Source organism: Nelumbo nucifera, chromosome 1 (genome assembly GCF_055504915.1).
Source record: "Nelumbo nucifera cultivar China Antique chromosome 1, China Antique-T2T, whole genome shotgun sequence".
Lineage (NCBI taxonomy): Eukaryota > Viridiplantae > Streptophyta > Magnoliopsida > Proteales > Nelumbonaceae > Nelumbo > Nelumbo nucifera.
This window is the reverse complement of record NC_142649.1, coordinates 31829229-31852636: the sequence shown is the minus strand read 5'-3', so window position 1 is coordinate 31852636 and position 23408 is coordinate 31829229. Positions and strand designations below refer to the sequence as shown.

Here is a 23408-nt window from a genome sequence, read left to right as displayed (position 1 = left end):
AATCTGCCTTTAGCATCAAGGATCCCTAAGCCGACCTCAAAATATGTTGGTAACAAGCCTAAGGACCTACAACGAAGCACAAATCTACTCCCTTCGCTGAGTTGATCTCAGCTCGAGAGTGGGGGGCAATTGATGAGGGCAGATTTGGCCCTCCACTAACATCATGACACATGGCATCTCGAAACAACTAGGTGACACCTAGAACCACCTAGGCGATAACTTGCCTTAGCCAAAATGATGGAGTCCCAGCTAACGACCTGGCATTGTCACTGACCTGGCGACCTACCTCTGGTGCCAACCTGGCGACCTGCCTCTGGCGCCGACCTGGCGACCTACCTCTGGTGCCAACCTAGCAACCTACCTCTGGTGCCAACCTAGCAACCTGCCTCTAGCGTCGACCTGGTGACCTGCCTCTAGCGCCGACTTGGCAACCTGCCTTTGGCGCTAACCTGACGACCTGCCTCTAGTGCCAACTTGGCGACCTCCCTCTAGCGCCGACCTGGCAACCTGCCCCTGTTTCCAACCTGACAACCAGCCTCCACCGTCGACTTGGCGACCTTCCTCTAGCGCCAACCTAGCGACCTACGAGACGTGCTCGCCGTCGATTTCTACATGCATCCCATCACTCCTGGGTCTCTCGGAAGTCAGCTCTCACACCAAATGTTTTGGGAGAAATCGAGTAAGGCACAAAGATTGGCCTACGTGCACGACTACCTCCGAGGACTTCGGAGCAGTTTGGCACGTCCTTCCGAAGATCCCGGATGTGTTGCATGATGCTCACGCCAAACAATGCCTATATAAAGGCCTTACCTCCAACCCCGAGGGAGAGGCACAATTTAGTTCTCGCAACTCTCCAGCTCTTTCACATTTAGCTATCTTAAAATCTCTGATTCGCTAACTTAAGCATCGGAGTGCCCACCTCGGGTAAAGCAACTTAGGCACTCTGACATTGTGTCCTTGCAGGTCGCATCAGAGCCACCTCTCTAGCTCGTCACCATTCAGCTAGGTGTCAAAGCCACATCTCCAGCTCGTCACCATTTAGCTAGGCGTCCAAGTCACCTTCCAGGTAGGAACCATTCAGCCAGGCATCCAAGCCACATTCCAGGTAGGGATTATTCAGCCAGGCATCCAAGTCACCTGCCAGCCGGGAGCTGCCAAAATGCGCTTCATCATTGTTATTTTCAAAAATTAAATGCAACACCTTTTGGATGCTATCAATATCGTTATCTGAAATTGGATATTCCATCTTCATTACATTGGTCCAGTAGTTAATTGTCCTCTCTCTCTCCCTCCCTCCTTCCTTTGTCCTCTTTTTTTGTTAACTAAACGAGTCCATTGGTCATTTTTTCTCTTCTCATCCCACTTGTTTCTTCTCCATTTTCTTCTTCTTCTTCTTCTTCTTCTTCTTCTTCATTGAAGGAGGGTATGTTTAACTCTTGTAGGGTTAACTTACATGGTATATTTAAGTTTTTTTTTGAAAAATATAGGACATGTTTATTAAATCAATTTATGAAAACTCAGGGTATGTTTAAATCTTTTACCCTAAACTAGTAAGTGTGCATGTGTTTTGCACATAGCAATTCTAGATGATGATAATGATAGTAATAATATCCAAATTTTCTATAAACTTTATGTATTATATATACATATTGTTTTTATTATTAATTGGATGCATATTGGAAAGTCCAAATATGATTACATAAATACCTCATCCAAATGTGTGATAATCAGACAAGTTGTGAACTTTCAAGTATCATTGACAGAGCTACCTACTTGGCTAGACTACTCTTTTTGTAATCTTTTATCTTTTAGGTGTATCTTCTTTTTTTATTTATTTATCAAAAAAATGTAAGATTTAAATAGAGGGAATTGAATGAGGTGAAAAGTAGTAGTTTAATTTATAATTTAAACCTTACAATTAAATAATGACTAAATTCAAAAATGAGTATTTTAGTCAAAAGATAGTTTTACAATCTTATTCATATTTTTAATAAAAGAGTAAACATAGAATTACAGATGTATTCATTTTTTTTTCTATATTTTTTTTTGTAAAAATAATTATGATATGTCATATTTACTTTTTGTTTAATATGATAAATATATGATATTACACATGTGCTTGAATGCTTTTTTTGCAAAATTTATATATTTTTTTTCATTTATATATTTATATATTTTATTAATTTTTATTATTTATTTTTGACATTAAAATTAACACATTTAAGCCAAAAGTTGAACTATTTATTATTAATTATTAATTTTCATTTTGGCCAGTTCTAAATTATGTATTTCATTTTCATTATCAATAAAAATTTTTATTGTTTATTGCACTTATTTTTTTAATTTGACTAATAAAAATATCATAAATGTGTCTAATTTTTTCTATATTTTTGAAAATTTCTATATTTATTTCTATTTTTAAATTTTTATTACCTAACTATGACTTCATAGGTTAATCAATTTGATTCGGATGGTTGAATTGCTTAGTCACCACTTGGTTAAAAAATGGTTTTGTTTTTTAGTTAGCTCTAAAATATATGAGTTTATATTATTAAAAATATTGGCATATATCTAATTAATAGCATTTATTAGTGAAAAATGACTTAAATATAAGATTTAATAAGAGAAAATGGGATTTAATACCTTAAGTTTATGTTTGGTTTAAAGGAAAAGGTAGGGAAAGGAAGGGAAAGGTAGGGAAACCTTTATTGTATAGGTTTCCTTGTCTTTCCCTTCCTTTCCCTACTTTTTTCCTTTGAACCAAACATAGCCTAAGTATAAGATTTAATGAGAGGGAATTAAACGAGGTGGAAATTAATAATTGAAGTTATATTTTCAACCTTTACAATTAGAGATAGATTAATTACATAAATATGAGAATTTTAATAGTCATTAAAACTGGCATTAAAATTATATTAAAAGGACTTTTATACCCTTTTTCAAACAAAGAAATAGAGGATAATTTTAATTCAAAAAGAATTTCACACTACATCCACACTTTTATATAGTATAGATATAGATAATACAACACATAGACCCATGTCAGATTCAACACTTTTTCTTTTGTTAGATGTGTTTGTCTTGTTTTTTTTTTTTTTTTGTTAGATATGTTGGATTCAATTCCAATGGCACTATGGTGAATTCACATTTGCTTCCTACAAGTGCCCCACAACATATCCCAACTATGTATTGAAAACATTTACCAATGACAACTTAGGCGGTGTTTGGCACTGCGTTCATCTCATTTCGGTCCCATCCACGAGATAAAGACCCGTTCGGTTGGGTGTGGATGGGACCAGTCCATGCTATATCATGGACCAGCCCTGTCCACACCCCAATATAGCGTCAACGGGAAAAACTCATAGATATGTCCCCTCCACGGTTTATTTTTGATCTCATGCTACACTGACTCCCTTCTTCTTCGAGATGCGGTAGTCGTAATGATCGGTGCTTGCAACTAGGAAGTGAGTGAGAGGAGGCGTTCTTCCGAGTATGACTCCTGTCTGATACCTTAATAAATGGTTCAGGTGATGACCGCCAATTTCAGTTTTGCTCAACCAATGAAGGAAAACATGGGGGGTCTGTAAACAGTTGGAGGAGCCCGAGAATGGTGAAGGGAGTCAATGTAGATGATAGAGGATGGGAGAAAAAAAATAGTGTGAAATCGTAGATAAAATGGAAGGAAGATGGGTGGGTGTTGTGGCTGCGAAGTCTCCTCTATGGTCGGAGAGCAGAGTTGGACAACGGTCTGAGAGCGATGCGAATAGGGAGAAGGAGAGGAAGAAGAAGAGGAGAAGAATAGGAGGAAGAAGAAGGAATAAAGAAAAAGGAGAGAGAGAGAGAGAGAGAGAGAGAGTGAATGGGGGGAGATTTTGGTTGCCACCACCGCATTGTTCTCATATAAGGAGTAAGGAGATGAATAGTGCCTCCTTCGAATTAGGTTAAATTAGAAAGCTTGGTCAGTTTTGATAATATGGATAAGGGTAGTTTGGTAACTTTAGAGAAGTTTGTGGGTAATTTGATAATTTTGGAAATTCAAGGGTAATTTGGTTAATTGGGGTCTAAAGAGGTCAAGCTCAAGCCGGGCAATTTAATTATTTTATTATTGTTTTATAAAAAATAATATTTATTGGTTAATATTAATTCATTGATGCATTTTTTAAAATATTTATCTTATAAAATGCAAAACTTAGATATTTATGATTAACTGTGTATATCATTAATAAAATGTATATGAGATATATGGAATAAAAAGTGTGATGTAGAATGGTCCACACCATGCTACAGAACGTCACTGTGAGTGTGAATTGGTCAAATTTATATAGTTTGTTCACAATTCAGAATAGCTATGAACTGTGGTATAGTGTGAATTGGTCCTACCATAAGGTGTAGTGTGAACTAGTTCACACCCACCAATTTCTCATCCACACCATTAGACCTGTTCATGGGCCGGGTAGCCCGACGGCCCGGCCCGCACCCCGGCTGGGCTTGGTCATATAATTAGGCCCGCGGGCCTGACCTCGGGCTTAACACAGTAAGCCCGACTGTGTTTCGGGCCGGGCTCGGGATTTGTCAAAAAAGCCCGACCCGAGCCCGGCCCGACCCGACTCAGTATTATATATTTTAATATGTATTTTATATATTATATAAAATATATAAATAATATAATATTTATTAAAATATATATTTATAATTTAATATATATATATATATATTTTATTCTTTTCTTTATAATTTCAATCTATCTCTCTCTTTATTCAGCTGCTTCAACATTAACAATAATAATAATATAGGCTAAATTTCGGGCCCGGGCCCAGGCTCGGGCTTCAGGCTTTTTATGAGGGCCGGGCTCGGGCCCAAATTGTAGGCCCGATGGTCGGGCCGGGCTCGGGCTCGGGCCTTAAAAAAATTTATTAATACACAGTAAAAGCCCGGCCCGAGCCCGGCCCGGCCCGGCCCATGAACAGGTCTACACACCACAAAACACTCCTTTAGAGAGAGACAAAAAACCGGTATCCAGCGTCGTGTAGTTAAACATCTCCGACGGACAACTCAGCGCGAGAGAGAGAGAACCAGTATCCTTTTATCCAGCGCGATTTGATATATACTCGAAGGGAAATTCCTTGTTGTCCAAACGCAGACGATCCGAACCGCCTTCATTCTCTCTACTGTAATCTGCTTTTCATAACTACATTTTAAACGGTCAACGGTAATTTGCAGTTGGACTATGAGCGTTTCTGCTTATTCTTCCAGCACGACTCAACTATCACAACCTCCCAAATTATCCTCACCTCTTACCCAACCTAATCCAACCCAATCCCACCTTCCTAACCCTAATCGCAGCCAATCAGTTGATAAAAAGCAGTTTGTCCTCAGTCGAAACGACCAACCTATCGATCCCATCGTCTCATGGACCTCTTCCATTTCCCGTCGCTGCCGAAACGGTCGACTGGCCGAGGCAGCCGCTCAGTTCACCCATATGAGAATCAGCGGCGTGGAGCCCAATTACGTTACATTTGTAACTCTTCTTTCTGCTTGTGCCGATTACCCTTTAGAGACTCTTAGTTTTGGAGCTTCAATCCATGCTTACGTTCGAAAATTGGGCTTGGATAAGTATGATGTAATGCTGGGGACTGCGCTTGTTGATATGTACTCTAAATGTGCTCGTGCAGATCTTGCTCGCCAAATGTTTGATGAAATGTATCTGAAGAATTCGTTTTCTTGGAACACAATGATTGATGGGTATATGAGAAATGGGGCTGTCGAGGATGCAATTGCCTTGTTTAATCAGATGCCAAAGAGAGACAAAATTTCTTGGACTGCACTGATTGGTGGGTTTGTCAAGAAAGGATACTTTGAGGAAGCATTGGAACAGTTCCGAGAAATGCAGCTCTCAGGAATAGAGCCTGATTATGTGACCATCATCTCTGTCCTCTCAGCATGTGCAAACTTGGGGGCACTTGGGCTTGGCTTATGGATACACCGTTTTGTATTGCAACGGGACTTTGGTGAGAACATCCGGTTAAGCAACTCGTTGATAGACATGTATGCAAGGTGTGGATCTATTGAATTCGCAAGACAGGAGTTTGAGAAAATGTCTAAACGAAGCTTGGTTTCATGGAACTCGATGATTGTGGGCTTTGCTGTTAATGGATATGCAGAGGATGCTCTAGAATACTTCTCTCTGATGCAGAAGGAGGGGTTTGAACCAGATGGAGTGAGTTTTACAGGAGCTCTTACTGCCTGTAGCCATGCCGGCCTAGTTGATGAGGGCCTCCAATTCTATGATATGATGAAGAGGATTTACAAAATTACCCCTAGAATTGAGCACTATGGATGCATAGTGGATCTCCTTAGCAGGGCTGGTCAGTTGGAAGATGCGTTGCATATAATAGAAAGCATGCCCATGAAGCCAAATGAAATTATATTGGGTTCCTTGCTGGCTGCATGTAGGAATCGAGGGAATCTCAGTTTAGCTGAAAAACTGATGAGTTATCTAACTGATTTGGATCCTAGCTGTGATTCCAATTATGTGCTTCTTTCAAACATGTACGCTGCTGTTGGTAGGTGGGATGGTGTAGGAAAAGTTAGGAATACAATGAAGGCACTCGGAATAAGGAAGAAACCGGGATTCAGTGCTATTGAGATTGACTGCAACATCCATGAATTTGTGGCTGGTGATAAATCTCATTTACGCTCTCATTATATTTATGATATGCTCAATTTTTTGTCGCATGAATTGAGCCTATGTGGGTATATTCCTGAGGCGATTGAAGGGGGACTACCTGCACATGATTGAACACACTAAACTAATGTTCTTAGTAAATATATTTATCTTTGATCATCATGCATAGATGTACCAAGTCAAATAGAAAGAGAAAGCAAGATCATATCATTGTGCTTTTTTTTTTCAGATTGAAGTTTGAAGATAAAGTAAAAAGTGAAAAGCAAGAAAAGTATATAATTTGATGTTATTAGATTTAGATATGGATTGTTATTTTATGCCAATTGTTTTATAGTATTTTCAGTCTTAGCATAGAGAGTAAAAGATACAGAAAAAGGTATAAACCATGGTGGTGGGCAACAAAATACCCTTTTACAAATGTTGTAGGAATCAGACTCAGACTGCGCCCGACAGTTGAACTGTTGACCCGTGGACCCAGTGACCTTTCTGGATCCCACTGAAATGATGGTTTTCATGGTTGTACATCGCCCCCCCCCCCCCCCCCCCCCTCTTCTGTTTCATTGGAAATGTAACTTTTTTTTTCAAAAAAAAAAAAAAAAGATATACCAGAGGCTGAGGATTGTAGCAGATCTTGAAATATGTCCATAATGGTTGGTTAAATCTCGTCTTCATTTCAAGTGTCTAAGGTGAAATGGAAAATGATATTGACTAATTGTATGGAGCCAATATATTCAAAAGCATATGCATATGAACCAATTGCTTATGCAAAGGACATGCATTATTCCAAGGTTGACTCAGTTTTGAAGGTGATCTCCATATTTGTTGGTGATTAGATTCACTTTGTAATCTTTTTGTGCAGGAAGAATTTTCTTCTATAATTCAGTATTTCTAATGGCATCTTAATGGTAAATCTATTGACGAATATGTGTTATTTCATTCAGTAATGTGTTGAATTTAGTGCAAAATCTTTATTTGTCCCTGACTTGATGCCCTAGTGGGATGACACGCAAGGGAAATTGATGCAGATCCAGAAGGGAGAATTAAAGAATAACAACTTAAAAGGAGAAGAAAATAAAAATCTGCAATAAACAGTTGTATTCGATCAAAGAAAAAAATGATCAATAATTCAATCAAAGAAAATTAGAGAAAAGAGAAGGTTCAAAGCAAGAGAAAGAAGAAGAAAATGGAAGAAGAGGAGAAGAGATCACATCTCTCACCAGTCCCCTAATCAATCTTTTATTAGATTCAATAATAATATTTTATTACATAACTACTAAGATTTATAAAAAAAAAATGGGAGGGGGGAGGGTAAGTGTCACACCTCCCAAACTACAGCAGAGATCCCTATAATTTACCCTAAGGCTATTTTGGTTTGATCGGAAATAAGAGAAAATAAGAGAAATAGAACATTAAGGGAAATTCATAACAAATTTTGTAAAATTCCTTAATAACTGTCCCTTAACTTTCTATTCCTCTAATATTCAGTTTCTCTCTTATTTTTCATCAAACCAAACAGCCTAAAGTTTATCCAGGCCAGTCCATTTACAGGCTCAAGAAAAAAACAGTTTCTCCACTGTCCACACTAAGGCGATTTGGAAGTTCACTCCAACCAGAATCATGAAATTAGTAGAACCCAAGAGATCTATAAAACATAGAGAACTACTTACCTGGGTAAAGCCCTTGCCAAGAATAGGATGCAACTTGGACGGGCTTGGGTTGAGAATATTTTAAAATTTAAATAGGTCCAGGCCAAATGCAATGCAAATTCTTCAAGTGGAATACTTATCACCTTCACTACTCTCTGGGTGAATCCCTATTGCTTTAATCTTCATTATTTCCATCAATGATACTACAATAGGAACTGTTTATTGGGCTTTGATGTCAGGCCACTTCGGTTGAAGCTTGAGCAAGGGGAACCTTAGCATCTGGTTGGGCTTGGCCTCACACTAATACAGTTCATTGGGCTCGGCTTACTGTCCTCAATTACTCATTTGAAATCCATCCTTCAACCCTATTAATGTTGAAATTGTTTCAAAACTGTTAATATTCTCTTTTCCATATCCTATTTTTTGACTAATGAATATTAGCTTAAATTGGTTTTGTTTATTGCATACTTTTTCTTAAATGCCTAATAACATATCTATTTGAACTTTACAGAATACCATATACAGATATACTATCTAGAGTTTAGACCAGAAGCAATTAAAGACTGTTGGCTGTAAACTTGTGAGTTCGTACCTTGCTACAATGTTTTACTATCTTAATCACATAATCTATTTTTGTGAGAGAAAAAGCCTGTTGGGTCTACCCAATAGAACTGATTATCAGTTCTGGTTCTGTGGTTTGTGTCCTATTAATAATTGGGTCGGTATAGGTTTGCTAACTGATTATATAGTTAACAATATATAGAGGTCTCCCGGTTTTCTTGTACTTTTTGTTCTGATTTGTGTAAAAGGAAAATTTATAGACAGTATATAAGATGGTTTTGGTTAAAACAGTTGTTCTGTCAACATATAAGCATAAACAATTTACAATTTTATTGTCACTTTTAGTAAGGTCATATTATCAAAAATGAAATTCCGAGTCGTTATTATCATAGCTCGTGGGTAATTGTAGATGCCAACTATAATCGGGTCAAACCCAATAATGCTATCTCAGCAACAAAATCCCATTACACAACAATCCCAATGCTAACCTATAAGGGCTTTTTCCCAATTTTTACAAGAAAACCATACCTAGATTCGGGTATTTTGATGCAAAGAAAGAACTTTGCCTTGTTTAGGCGATTTTTAGATTCCGCCAAGCACTCTTCCTTGGCCAAATAAATCGGAAACCTGGCTGTAGAGAAGATGTGTGGCTAGCAATAGTGATACAGCGCGATCCGGGCACTCCTACCTGGCGAAAACCTGGCTCCTACCTGGCGACGGACGGTACCTGAGAAGAAGAGGGAGGTGAAGAATTCCTGGGGAGCTCGCCCGGCGGGAAGACTCCGATGCTTAAGTTAGAACTCTGAGAGAACTGTAGAGAATGCAAAGAGAGAGAGAGCTAAGAGTGCAGATAGCGAAAGTTAGTACCTTTGCTCCTTGGGGATCAAGGTCCTTTTATATTGGAGTTCTGCCAAATCAGGCGTAACTGCCTTTGTCAAGTCAGGCGTAACCGCCTCTGCCACAGCCGTTACTGCCAGAGTTGAGGTGGCGGGTGCAGGTAGCCATTGCAGGGTACGGGCCTGTCGGGCGTGCCACATCTTTCAGAAATGGCAGGCACGACGCCGCCTGATGAGGAACGTGGGCATAGCCTCTAGATTCGGCAGGTACTGTTGTCAGGCAGATCTTTCCTACAGGTTGCTGAGCTACTTTGCACTGAGCTACCTTGGGCCGAGCTACCTTACACCGAGGTGTTGGGGGTGCGCCGAGGTGCTTATGCTTGAGGCGAGTCTTAGGCAAGTATGGGCAAGATTGTTAATGGTGCTGACTCAAAGTGTTTCCACTTCGGGATGCTTAGCCGCAGGTCGGGGTGTTCCCTTCTCAGGAAGGAAGAGTTCGCAGGAGCTCGGGACTCCTCGCTTGGAGGGAGCTCGGGGCATTCCTCCCTTAGAGGGAATTCGGGGTAAGCTGGGCGTTACTTTCCGACGAGTTGCCACATCCACCGAGTTGTCCGGCCGGGCTCCGACGAGTTCGTTATGCCGAGTTATGGCCAGGCTGTCATGCTGAGTCGTCACTTATGCCAGGTCATGTCCACATGTCCTCATGCTATGAGGTCGGGCCAAATCACCCTCCATCAATTGCCCCCCACTCCCCGTGCTGGGGGTTCTAACCCAGCGCGGGGAGTTCGTGGTGTGCTTGGTGGATTTGGCTCGGAGCTCAGGCCTTCTTGTCAAGCAGCTCATTGGTCAGACTAGTTTATTGCTCGGCTCAATCAAGAGCAACCCGGGCCGCTTATGCCAGGTCATGTCCACGTTATTATCACTGCTTGTCTTGATCTTGACCGTTGATGCCCGAGTATGGTGGCTATAAATAGTGGGGATCCTGGTCATTTTTCCCTCGCCATAAGTTCTCAGGATCTCACTGATTGGCATATCAAAGACAAATCAATCCGACACCTAGTGCAGTACCATAATCGAGTCTAGGGGTTAGGTGTAACATTCTAGTTTTGCCCATCTGTCTTCAAAGTCCAGGGCAATATTGGAATTTGGTCTAGTTCATGGTTTCAAGAAAACCCACACTGCATGTGCCTCAAGTCTCACAGTGTTAGCTGAGACAAGTCACCTCAACCCACTTGGTAGCACATCAGTGTCAGCCTTGGCAGGATAAACCTCCGTAGTTCTATCCAATGGTTGTGAAGATTCTAAACTAGCACGAGTCTCATAAGTGTCAAGTTTAAGGGTATTACATAGAAATGTCAATAAGTACATGACAATAAGTACATCAATCTGATTGGAGCTAAGGGCATGCACTGTTTAACAGTTCCCACTTGCGCTTAGGTCCAATTGGGTACAAGCCGGAGTTCCATACTTTCCACATATTTCTCAAACACTTTCTGTGTCAGTGTCTTAGTCAATGGGTCTGTCACATTCTTCCTTGATGCTACCTTCTGAATCTGGACATCCTCTCTTCCAACTATCTCCCGCAGTACATGGTACTTCCTCTCGATGTGCTTTAACTTCGAGTGGGCTCGTTGCTTCTTAGCCTGAGCAATGGCTCCAGTTTTGTCACACAACAGTGGAATGGATGATGTGATGGATGGGAATGACTTCAAATTCCTGAATGAACTTTTTCATCCAAATGGCTTCCTTGGCAGCTTCACTTATGGCAATGTATTTAGCCTTGGTTGTGGAATCTGTAGTAGACCCCCTATTTGCTACTTTTCCAGCTAACTGCGCAAGACCCCATCGTGAAGATCTATCAGTTTCCTTATTTCTTCCAGTTCGTTTCTATCTTTCACCATGTCTAGTTTCGATAGTCAATTGGATGAGCCCGAGGTGGGTACCTCGGCTCAGGGTGACCCTACCGAAGTCCAGTCTCACGAGGCGCGGGAGGCCTCGGGTAACCTAGCGTCCACCTCTCACTGAGGTCGGATGTCGGATAGGTTCGGTCCTTCCACCATGACCCTGGAGAGGCTCTGACACCTTATCCGACAATACAACTTACCTAGGGAGTATACCTACAGTCTGCCTGCGGGAAACTTCTCATGGGAGCACAGTCCTGACGAGATCGTGATCTTCTGGGAGCAGCTCATAGCCGGGCTCCGTCTTCCTTTCCACCCCCTTATCATAGAGGTTCTGAATCACTTCAACGTCACAATAGACCAGCTTCACCCGAACTCCATTCATAAGGTGGTCGGGACCATTTCCCTTTGCTTTGAGTACGTCCTCCCTTTAGACTTAGATATTTTTTGTTCAATTCTCTCAATAAAGAAGAGCGCTTCAAGTGTTCTCCCCGAGCACAGGCAGGCCTACTACATTTCCCCTCGCCCGGGTTTCAAGTTACTGCACAAGCTTCCCAGCAAAGTCCCGGCTTGGAACCAGGACTACTTTGTAGTCCGAAACACCACGGGGTGGCCCTTCCCCACTCATTGGAGGGCGGCTGTTCAGGACCCTGGCGTTATACTAGACAAGAAGACAAGGGAGACGCTCTAGTCATGGGCTGAGCTCGGGTTTAATTACAAGGATTATATCACCGAGAGCAAGCTCATACAGGCCGGCTTGAGCCCAGGTAGGTCATCTTACCTAGAGTTAAACATTTTACCTTTGTAGATTGTACCTTTGAGTTGCTGACGTTGAGCTTTGTTGCAGGACCCATGGAGGAAGAGAAGCTTAAGGGGGAGAGGCTTTTCAGCCATATGAAGGGGAGAAAGAAGCGAGCTGCCAAGAGAGCTCGCATCGAGTCTCCGCAGGTCCCTACCTTTGAGCCTGAGCTTCCTGATGCCTCTCCGGTCATTGACTTGGAGAAGGATTTACCACCTCGAGAGCCCGAGACGGTGGCAAAGCTTGTTTCTAAGGCAGCTGTGGAGCCTGAGGTCGCTGCCGAAGCCACTGATGCAGCTGCTAAAGCCTCTGCCGAGCCCATTCGCGCAATTGAGACGACGATTTCCAGCTCGGGGATCCAGGAGGGAGCCCGGAGTATCTTGATCCCACAGTGCAACCTTCGAAAGAGTAAGGGTGTTGTTTACACCGAAGAGGTTTTCGAATGGGCCGACCTCACTCCTGGTCAGCTCGGGGCCCAGGCTGCCACCCATTCTATGGTGGTAAGTTCTAAAGACTTCTCCTTTTTCTCTCTTTTTTTTGTCATTATCTCTTCGGTGCTAACCGATCTTCTCTTGTCAAGTGAACTCTGCCGTGCACGCCTTGACCCTTCAGTCCGAGAGGCACCTGAAGCGGGCTCTGGCTGCTGAGGACTCGGCTCGCGCAGCCCATACTGATCTGAGGGCAGCTCGCGACCAAATCCATTGGCTGGAGAGTGATGCTTCAGCTCAGAAGAACGTTATCGAAGCACTGATGGCAGAGAAAGAATAGTTGGCACGCGAGAGGGACGGGCTGAAGAGCGAGGTGAACGCCCTCAAGGCAGACAAAGGGGCCTTAGAGCTCGAGGTGAAAGGCCTTACGGAGGATAAGGGAGCCCTGGAGCACGAGGTGGAGTTCCTCAAGGCTGATGTTGAGGAGAAAACCGTGATCTTCACCTAGGCCATAGAGGAGACAAAGGTCAAGGCCCTTATGGACTATGTCAAGTCAGACAGGTTCGATACCGTCCTGGGGGAGGCCTATCGTAAGGGCTTCAAGCTTAGTAGGTGGTTGATAAGGCACACGTACCCTGAGCTCAACACAAGTGCCATCACCACTTCACGGATCACAAATGACATAGTTCGACAAGCTATAGAGGATCTAGATTCCGAAGAGGAGGGTGGCGACGAAGAGGTAGATGTCACTGACCTGGCTGAAGCTCCCGAGGAGGTCCTGAGTAGAAACGACCAGCCCTCAAAATAGTTGTCCTTGTACTATGAGCCTGCGAGCTCAACTTTAGTTTCTTCTTTTTTTTTTCTTTTTTTATCGAGCTCATTGTATAGAACCCTCCATCAATGAAATTTGTTTTTTTTAAGTGTTATCACTTTATTCTTTTGCCGAAATGATTGTTTTATCTGAGCTATTAGAGTTAGGTGCCCGAAGTAGGGTTTCTCAACTGTCGTCACCCCGAACTGTCTCCCAGTACTTTGTAGGGTTGGTTTTTATAACGTACATCGAGGTGAGCGACATAGTAAGGCGTATGCCTGACCTGTCTACTCCTAGGTTACTTGAATTGATGGTTATCCCTAGAGGTTCCAACTTGTTGTATACCGAGGTGGGCTATGCACCGTAGGGCTCACACCCGAGCTGCTTGCGTCCTTGGCATACTAAGCCTACGCCGATGAGGCGGTTAGGTCAAATGTAGTGCCGAGGTCCTTAGTTAGCTCGACATTTTAGCCCTTAGGCTGGGGGAGTGACTTACAGTTACACCCTCCTAGAGTCTACCCATGCCAAAGAGGCGACTGGGTCTTATAGTGCTGAGGTCATCGTTAGCTCGGCGTTTTGGCCCTTTGGCTCTGGGAACGACTACGGTCCACCCCTCCTGAAGTTTGCCCATGCTGAAGAGGCGATTGGGTCTTATAGTGCCGAGGTCTTTTTGTTAGCTCGGCATTTTGGCCCTTAGGCTCAGAGAGTGACTTGTAGTCCACTCAGTTCGGTAATTTATAGGTAATATTGCCTTAAGTTGACAATATTCCATGCTCAAGGTACTTGTTTCCCTTCTAGGGTTTCGAGCTCGTATGTACCTTCCCTGAGCACCCGCTTTATTCCGTAGGGTCCTTCCTAATTTGGCCAGAGCTTACCAACACCGGGCTTAGGCAGCATAACTCTTTGAAGGACCAGGTCTCCGACGCGGAAGTTCCACTTTTTGACCCTGGCGTTATAGTACCGAGCTACTCTCTACTGGTAGGCCGCGGTCCTAATGTACGCGAGGTCCCGTACCTCATCAAGTAGGTCGAGGTTGGTGTGTAGGTCGTCTTCATTTGCTTTGTTGTTGTGCGCTTCTAGACGTAGCGTGGGAACCTCGATTTCTACTGGGATAACTGCCTTGGTGCCATAGGTGAGGTTGAAGGGAGTCTCTCCTGTAACGGTCTTCACCATGGTCCGATAAGCCCATAGAACACTGAGTAGCTCATCTGCCCATAGTCCTTTAGCTCGGTCCAGTCGTGCCTTCAGTCCGTGGAGAATGGCTCTGTTTGTGACTTCCGCTTGACCGTTTGCTTGAGGGTGCGCTACCGAGGTAAAGTTTTGTTGTATCCCCATGTCCTTGCACCGGTTCTAGATTTGATTTCCTCGAACTGTTTACTATTATCGAAGATCAGTACTCGAGGTAGTCCGAAGCAGCATACTATACTCTTCCAGAAGAAGTTCTGCACATTCCGAGCTGTGATCGTTGTGAGGGGTTCAACCTCAACCCACTTAGTAAAATAATCGACTGCCACCACTAGGAACCTTCTTTGCCCTGTTGCTGCCCTCTTCGGGTCGGGTTAAGATTGGGATGCTGGCGAGGTACCTTTTGAGCTCATCGAACCCGAGCTGGCACTCTTCGGTCCATTCAAAGCCTTTGCTTTTTATTGCCTTAAAGAAAGCCAGGCAGTGATCTGCCGATTTGGACATGAAACGGCTCAGAGCGGCTATACGGCCGTTCAATTTCTGAACCTCCTTCAATTTCCGGGGTGGTCTCATTTCTAGGATAACCTTAATTTTGTTCGGGTTAGCCTCAATGTCGCACTGGTTAACGATGTACCCTAGGAATTTACTCGAGGTAACACTGAAGACACACTTATTCGGGTTCAATTTCATGTTAAACTTATGCAAAATTTCAAAAACTGAATGCAAATCTTGTATTAAATCATGTGAAAATTGGGTTTTGACGATCATGTCGTCTACATAACATTCTATTTTCCTGCCAATCAATGGCTCAAATAATTTATTTACAAGTCTCTGAAAGGTTGCCCCAGAATTTTTTAACCCAAAAGGCATGACCTTGTAACAGTACAGGCCGAGCTCAGTTATGAAGGCAGTCTTTTCTTCGTCAGCCGGGTCCATCCTGATCTGGTTGTAGCCCGAATAGGCGTCTAAGAAGCTCAGCAACTCATGCCTTGAGGTCGCGTCCACCAGATGGTCGATCATAGGGAGTGGGAAGCAGTCCTTTGGGCAATCTTGGTTCAGGTCGGTATAATTGATGCACATGCGCCATTTATCGTTAGCCTTTTTTACCAGAACGGGGTTGGCCACCCAACTCGGGTAATGGACATCTCTGATAAAGTCAGCTGTGAGGAGCTTCCCGACCTCCTCGCTAACTGCTCTCCATCGTTTTGGGGCTAAGTCTTGGGCTGATTAACTGATCTGCGAGCTTGAGGAACTCGGTCACAGTCTTGGGCTGATTAACAACCACATGCCACTTGAATTCTTTGTGCGTGATGCCCCTCTTGGCCGCAGTGAGCCGAACTGCAGGGTCCAGGTTGGGTATCTGCAGACAAGCATCATTGAACCGCTTGACATAACTCCGGATGGACTCTCCCTCCCTCTGGACTATGCCAAGGAGGCTCTCTTGGGTTCTGGGGCACCGCTTGCTAGTGACAAAATGAGAAGTGAAGACTTGCACGAACTGCACCCAACTTCTTATTGATCTGGGCGCAAGGTTCTGGTACCATGTGCAGGCCACCCCTTTGAAGTTGGTGGAGAAAGCCACACACATGTAGGACTCACTAGCCCTCGCCAAGTGCATCTAGGACTAGAAGGTGTCAACATGGTCATTTGGATCGAAGGATCCGTCATACTTATCAAACGGGGGAACTTTAAAGTCCTTGGGCATAGGAAAAACAAGGTGTTTTGGAGATAGGGGGATGGAACTGAGAGAAGCGGAGTAGCTTTTACCTCACCCAAGCTTACCTCTTCCTTACCCTTGAGCTCGGGCAGGTCGTGAGTGGTAGCTCGGCGACGCCTTTGTTGCTTCTTTGCTGGCTCGGTGTTAGTACTGCTGGCCTCTTTATTACCGAGCTCGATGGACCCAGGGAGTGGCTCGGACTGCTACTGGTAGCTGCGAACTGAGGGGCCTTGCCTCAAATCTACGGCCAGTACCTCAAATTGGTTTCTGGCGAGCGGGAGCTCGAATTGCGAATGCTGAGGCGACGCGAGCCTAACTGGCTGAGAGGCCCTCGACCTGACTGCAGGCTGCGAGGTCGGGGTAGCTAGTCTCTCTTTCCTACCATGAGACGATGCTGAGGTCTCTCCCCAGTGAGAAGGATGTTCGTTCCAATAGCGAGGCTTGGCTTGCTACGTGGCCGGATGCCGAGGAGGAAGTGGCTGCTAGGCCTGAGGCAGTGGAGGAAACTGTTGTTGATACTGATACTAGGAAACTTGATGCAACACTTGCTGCTGATAGAGTTGAAACTGTTGGAACTGTTGCATCTGAGCTTGCATAGCTCGCATGCATTGCACCAGGTCTTCAAGCTGGTTTTGGCTGGCCACCGGAGGAATGATGGAGGGTTCAGTGAAGGTTGTTCCAATCGTGGAAGGAAGTGGAACGTTCACAGGTGCCATTGTTTGAGGCACATTCAGTCTGGGAATTCCGTCCGCAGAGAGGGGGACGGTGAACTGTCCAATGCAGACAGTGGGAAGCTGAGGTCGCTCCTTAGAGACATTTTGGTTGGCACCTCGTTCGGAATTGCTAGAGGAAGCCATGGATGCTGAGTTCTGAGAGTTGCAGAGATTGGAGGAAGGCTTTTTGAAGCATTCCCACAAACAGCGCCAAATGATGCAGCGTGATCCGGGCACTCCTAGCTGGTGACGGATGGTACCTGAGAAGAAGAGGGAGGTGAATAATTCCTGGGGAGCTCGCCCGACGAGAAGACTCCGATGCTTAAGTTAGAACTCTAAGAGAACTATAGAGAATGCAAAGAGAGAAGGAGCTAAGAGTGCAGATAGCGCAAGTTCAGTACCTTTGCTCCTTGGGGATCGGGGTCCTTTTATATTGGAGTTCTGTCAAATCAGGTGTAACCGCCTTTGCCGCAACCGTTACTGCTAGAGTTGAGGTGGCGGGTGTAGGCATCCGTTGCAGGGTACGGACCTATCGGGTATGCCACATCTTTCAGAAATAGCAGGCACGACGCCACCTGACGAGGAACGTGGGCGCAACCTCCAGATTCGGCAGGTACTATTGTTAGGCAGATCTTTCCTGCAGGTTGCCGAGCTACTTTGCATCGAGCTACCTTGGGCCGAGCTACCTTACACCGAGGTGCTGGGGGTGCGTCGAGGTGCTTATGCTTGAGGCGAGCCTTAGGCAAGTATGGGCAAGAGTGTTAATGGTGCTGACCCGAAGTGTATCCACTTCGGGATGCTTAGCCGCAGGTCAGGGAGTTCCCTTCTCAGGAAGGAAGAGTTCGGAGGAGCTCAAGTCTTAAGAGGAGCTCGGGATTCCTCTCTTGGAGGGAGCTTGGGGCATTCCTCCCTTAGAGGGAATTCAGGGTAAGCTGGGTGTTAATTCCCGGCGAGTTGCCACATCCACCGAGTTGTCCGGTTGGGCTCCGACGAGTTCGTTATGCCGAGTTATGGACAGGCTGTCATGCTGAGTCGTCACTTATGCCAGGTCATGTCCACGTGTTCACATGCTACAAGGTCGGGCCAAATCACCCTCCATCAAATAGCATTACCGCTTTAGTTCGGGTGGTCTCTTGGACAAATCACCCATTAGGAGAGTTTGGGTGGTCTCTTGGACAAATCACCCATTCGTTTTTCCATTGTAGGTTCTGCACGCATGGGAAGGCGCAAGGGAAAGCAGGGCTTTCTCCCCGTGGACCGACCTGTGACGAGATCCTACGCGCGGGACCATAACATTTTGGTATCAGAGCCAAACGTCATGGGTGATATGGAGCAGCTATCATCCAAGGTCAATGAACTGGAACATAGGCTAGCAGAAACCAGCATGGAGGTTCGTGAAGTCAAGGAATATGTCCGGGAGCTGCGACGCCGGCTGGAAGCATTCCTCTCCAACAAAGAAAGGAGTTCTGAGGGAATCACCAACACAAATAGTCGCCGTCCAGACTTGGTAGAGGCATCCAGCGAACAACAGATCACTGCCCCTACAGCCGCAGCTATTCCCAAGGATCAGCGCACGAAGGATGAAACTGTAAAGTCTCCTCCTTTGGCCGGGGACAATGTCACGAACATTATATTGGTACCTGCAGAATGCGCTCCTTGGTCAAAGACAGGTGGGCTTGGCGACGTTGCTGGGACTTTACCGAAGGATTTGGCTCGGCGTGGACATAGAGTTATGGTTGTGGCACCACGGTATGGTAACTGTGCAGAAGCCCAAGAAACAGGAGTGCACAAGAGATATAAGGTGGATGGGCAGGATATGGAGGCTGCTCTCAAGGTTCTCTTCTGTAAGCATACCCGGTGCGTTCTTGTGATCCACAACATAGCACACCGGGGTCGTGGTCCAGTACGCGATTTTCATTATGTGGATCTTCCACAAAACTAGTTCAAACTACATGACCCAAGAGGTGAGGAACACTTCAAAGTCCTTGCAACTGGCCTGAAAGCAGCAGATCATGTAGTCACTGTAAGCCATGGTTACACCTGGGAGCTGAAAACTAAAGAAGGTGGTTGGGGTCTGCATCAAATGATAAATGAGTTTGATTGGAAGCTGAAGGGCATCGTGAATGAGATTGATGCAAACGAAGGGAACCCACAGTTAGATGTTTACCTGGCATCGGATGGCTACACCAATTACTCTGCGGAGACTCTTCAGACTGGCAAGCCTCAATGCAAAGCAGCTCTACAGAGGGAGCTTGGTCTTCCTCTTTGGGAGAAGGTTCCTCTGATTGGGTTCATTGGCAGGCTTGACCATCAGAAAGGTGTTGATCTCATTACTAAGTCCATTCCTTGGAGGGAGGACCAGGATGTGCAACTAGTCATGTTGGGCACTGAGAGACCTGATCGGGAACAGCTTCTCAAACATTTTGAGAGTCAACACCATGACAAAGTCAGGGGTTGGGTTGGTTCCTCTATGAAAATGGGCCATCGAATAACTGCTGGTGCAGGCATCCTACTCATGCCTTCTAGATTTGAGCCATGTGGACTGAACCAGCTTTATGCACTGAGCTATGGGGCAGTCCCTGTTGTTCATGCTGTTGGTGGACTGAGAGAGAGTGTGCATCCATTTGATCCATTGGCAGAGTTCCAAGCCACGTATCCAGAATTCGTGCTTGAGGACAAGCTCGTTGTCTAGGAGGGGTGTGATGTTATGGACACACCGACTGGCAGCGCACTGCAGCGCAGTCATAGGCAGCAGCACGCACAGCAGGCCGCACAGCAGCAGACACCGCCCGACAGCGCCGCACAGCAGCACGCGCCGCCCGACAGCGCGCAGCACGCACTGCCTGGCAGCACGCAACACGCACCGCCCGGTAGCGCCGCACAACAGCACGCACCGCCCGACAGCGCGCAACACGCACCGCCTGGCAGCACGCAGCACACACCGCCCGACAGCGCGCAACACGCACCGCATGACAGCAGCACGCACCTCACGGCAGCAGCACGCACCACACGGCAGCAGCACGCACCACACGGCAGCAGCACCGCAAGATGCGCGCACCGCTCGGCAGCAGCAATAGGGTAGGGCCCACATGACAGCACATCAGGGTGGGTCCACACTTATCTTACCACATCAGCTCTACTCACCAACTCGCCGCCAGCTTCACCATCCCATATCCCTTATCTTATCTTATCCTTATCTTATCTTATCTTAAGTAAGGGTTGTGTTACTATTAGGAGTAGGTAATTAGGAGTTTGAGTTTGAGTTGGATTACCCTAGCCTAGCCGAATCCAACAAGGAATTCCCTTCTGTAATCTTCTATTTAAGGAGCTACGAGTTGAAATAAAGCATTCAATTTTCCAGTCAAGAGAAGAGTGAGGAGAGTTCAGGTGGTCTCTTGGAAAAATCACCCATTAGGAGAGTTCGGGTGGTTTCTTGGACAAATCACCCATTCGTTTTTCCACAATAGGTTCTGCACGCAAGGGAAAATAGGGCTTTCTCCCCGTGGACCGACCCGTGACGGATCCTACACGCGGGACCATAACAAAATCTTTACCATTAATTTGTGCCATTTGTTGTAAATTCTAATTTTCTTTAGGTTCTGTAGGTACATAGTGGTCACTAAGACCCTCAGACTACAAAAGGTGTCAAACCAACACTACACAGACACATATGATGAGTCCAAAACCCATCGCACATTTGCAATGAATTCATCGCAGATCCGCAATTGCGATGAATTCATACCCGTGACAGGACACGATGAACCCCAGGCACACACAGATTTCCGATAAACCCAAACATGCGCAAAGTTGCGATGAACCCGACACCATCACAAAACCGCGGAATCATGGTAGATCGGAAATAAATTTCGATTACACGTAATTACGCATGCGGGCTCAATAAAAGTACGCCTACCAAACGATGACGTCACCCACACCACGTTAGTATAAAAGGGTCACATACGAAGAGAATCCGAAAGGAATAGGATTCTCTAATAATGATCCCTTAATATTCAAATAAAAGGAAAGATCTCATTTCCTAACAGAAAAGATCATCTTTCCTAACAGGAAAGAACTTCTTCCTTGATAACCTTAACTTCCTCCCTATAAAAGGGAGAGAACAATTCTTCCCTAGGGAGACAACATAATATAACCCTGACCTTATCTCTCTTTTCTACCTCCTCATTCCCATCGCCATCTCTAAATCTTCGGAGATTGACCGACTGCCAAGAGTCTACAGTGAAAACAAGTTCAGTTTGGAAGGAGTACAAATGCAAATATGTAAAGTGCAAAACCTTATATTTTGTATGTACAAATACATATATGTACAATATAAATACATACACAATAGTACAAGACATAAAGTTTTGCACTATACATATTGTATTTGTACTCCTTTCAAATGGAGTCTTAGTGACAATTATGATTAACCATAGGGATATATAGTTATAGCCACAATTTTCGAATTGTTGTTAAATCAATTGCTGATATATCATACTTGTATATCTCAAGAGGTTGTTTGAAAAGAGAATGTAGGTTTAGGTTTGGCTAAACCTCTATTAAGTCTTTGTATGATATGTTTTTTTAATTGTAAACACACAACCTGCGCCCCCCATCTTGGGTTGGTCAAATGAAAGGGCATCTAGTATTCCATGGCTATTTGCCTGTCCATCATTTCCTCTTTTAAGTGAAGTAAATCTGTCCCATCATGTCGCAGTCCCTTGATCATATAGCTTTGTTGTTATTTCTTTCACCAATGCCTAGTGCCTCGTCCCTTGGCTTAATCCACACATCTCACTTTGGCTGCGATGGTCCATTGTGAGGCAAGAGGTCTCCTAGGTTGGGTGTTGGTCCTTTCCCTAAAGGAATGATGCACATGGCCTCATACCAAGGTTTTTAAAATTGGATTGGACAGGGAATTGTTTTAGCGACTAGTTTATCGATCGAATGGTTCAATCATTCAGTTTGAATGGATGGTCCGTTTTGATAAAAAATAAAAAAATGATCAAAAACCATTGTTTAAATTGATGGTTTGATGGTTTGACCGCTCAGATCAGCAAACCCACTGACCAAACCAACAGTTTTTAGCCAAAAAGCAGTTTTGGGGTAAAACAAAACCAGTCAAGTGACTGGTTCCCGATTTTTTCTGTCAGACTGTGATTTCCATCACAAACATACAAAATACTTGGGTGACAAATTTCTAAGGGCCTTTACCTTATCCCCCCTCCACCCTAACTCATGTGCCATCTCATGCTATGGTGAGTGTCATCCTGAAATAACCTTTGTGCTAAATACAAAATTGCTACCATTGTCCTTAAATGAATTCATCCTTTTGTAAGCATTGGGATTTTGTCCTTTAATGCCTTATGAACTGAGGTCCACTGATGGTCTTCAGGTGATGATTCAACGTTGTGTGAGAAGTTTCTCATAGTGAGGAGTTATGAGGGCCTTACCCTTTTTAGGTTAGTTAGAGTGGTTTCTGTGGATATATACATATATACATGGTGGTGGGCAATAAATATCTTTTTATAGGCTGGACTGGACCGGACAGAACCGCTGACCCGCTGATCCAATGACTATTCCGGGTCCTGGTGAAGTGATGCTTTTTGCAGGCTGGATGGGATAATCCTCTAGTATTTAGGCTACATTTGGCATTTCTTATTTTAAAGATTTATATTTTTTTCGCTGTTAAAAATTCAGTGTTTATAGGGGCATTTTAACCATGAAAAGGAGACAAGTCGTTAAAATAAAGAATGCCAAACGTGGCCTTAGTCTGATCCAAGTCTTACAAATACAACATTGCCTTTCAGAATCTAAAGCTTTTCACATGCAAGTTCCCTCTCTAGAGTATTCTTAGATGATCCCAGATCCGGTGGTCTTTTATGTAATTACGGGCTGAACAATCTAACCAGTGGTTGTACCAATAAAACCATGATTCAGCGAGTTTTCAGCTTTTCATCGGTTGTGAGTGACAATGTTAGTTGAATGACCTAGTTTTAATTTTTGACACATTTCAGTGTGAAGTCTCAGAAAATGGCAACAATTAAGCAATTGCATCTGTTGCAGTGAATAATAAAAAATTGCATCGTCGAAAAGAAAAAAAAATAGAAAACTTAGTTGTCGGACTAC

At 44.3% G+C, this 23408-nt stretch overlaps 1 protein-coding gene and 1 pseudogene across 1 annotated transcript; both read left to right on the top strand.

Annotated features, from left to right (window-relative positions):
• The first annotated feature begins 5016 nt into the window (after positions 1-5016).
• On the top strand, positions 5017-6983 carry PDE247 (Tetratricopeptide repeat (TPR)-like superfamily protein). Its single transcript, XM_010248049.3, has one exon. The coding sequence runs from the start codon at positions 5228-5230 to the stop codon at positions 6797-6799; it is 1572 nt and encodes a 523-aa protein (XP_010246351.2). The 5' UTR covers positions 5017-5227; the 3' UTR covers positions 6800-6983.
• Positions 6984-16960: 9977 nt separating this feature from the next.
• On the top strand, positions 16961-19974 carry LOC109114156 (granule-bound starch synthase 2, chloroplastic/amyloplastic pseudogene; annotated as a pseudogene).
• The last annotated feature ends 3434 nt before the right edge of the window (positions 19975-23408 follow it).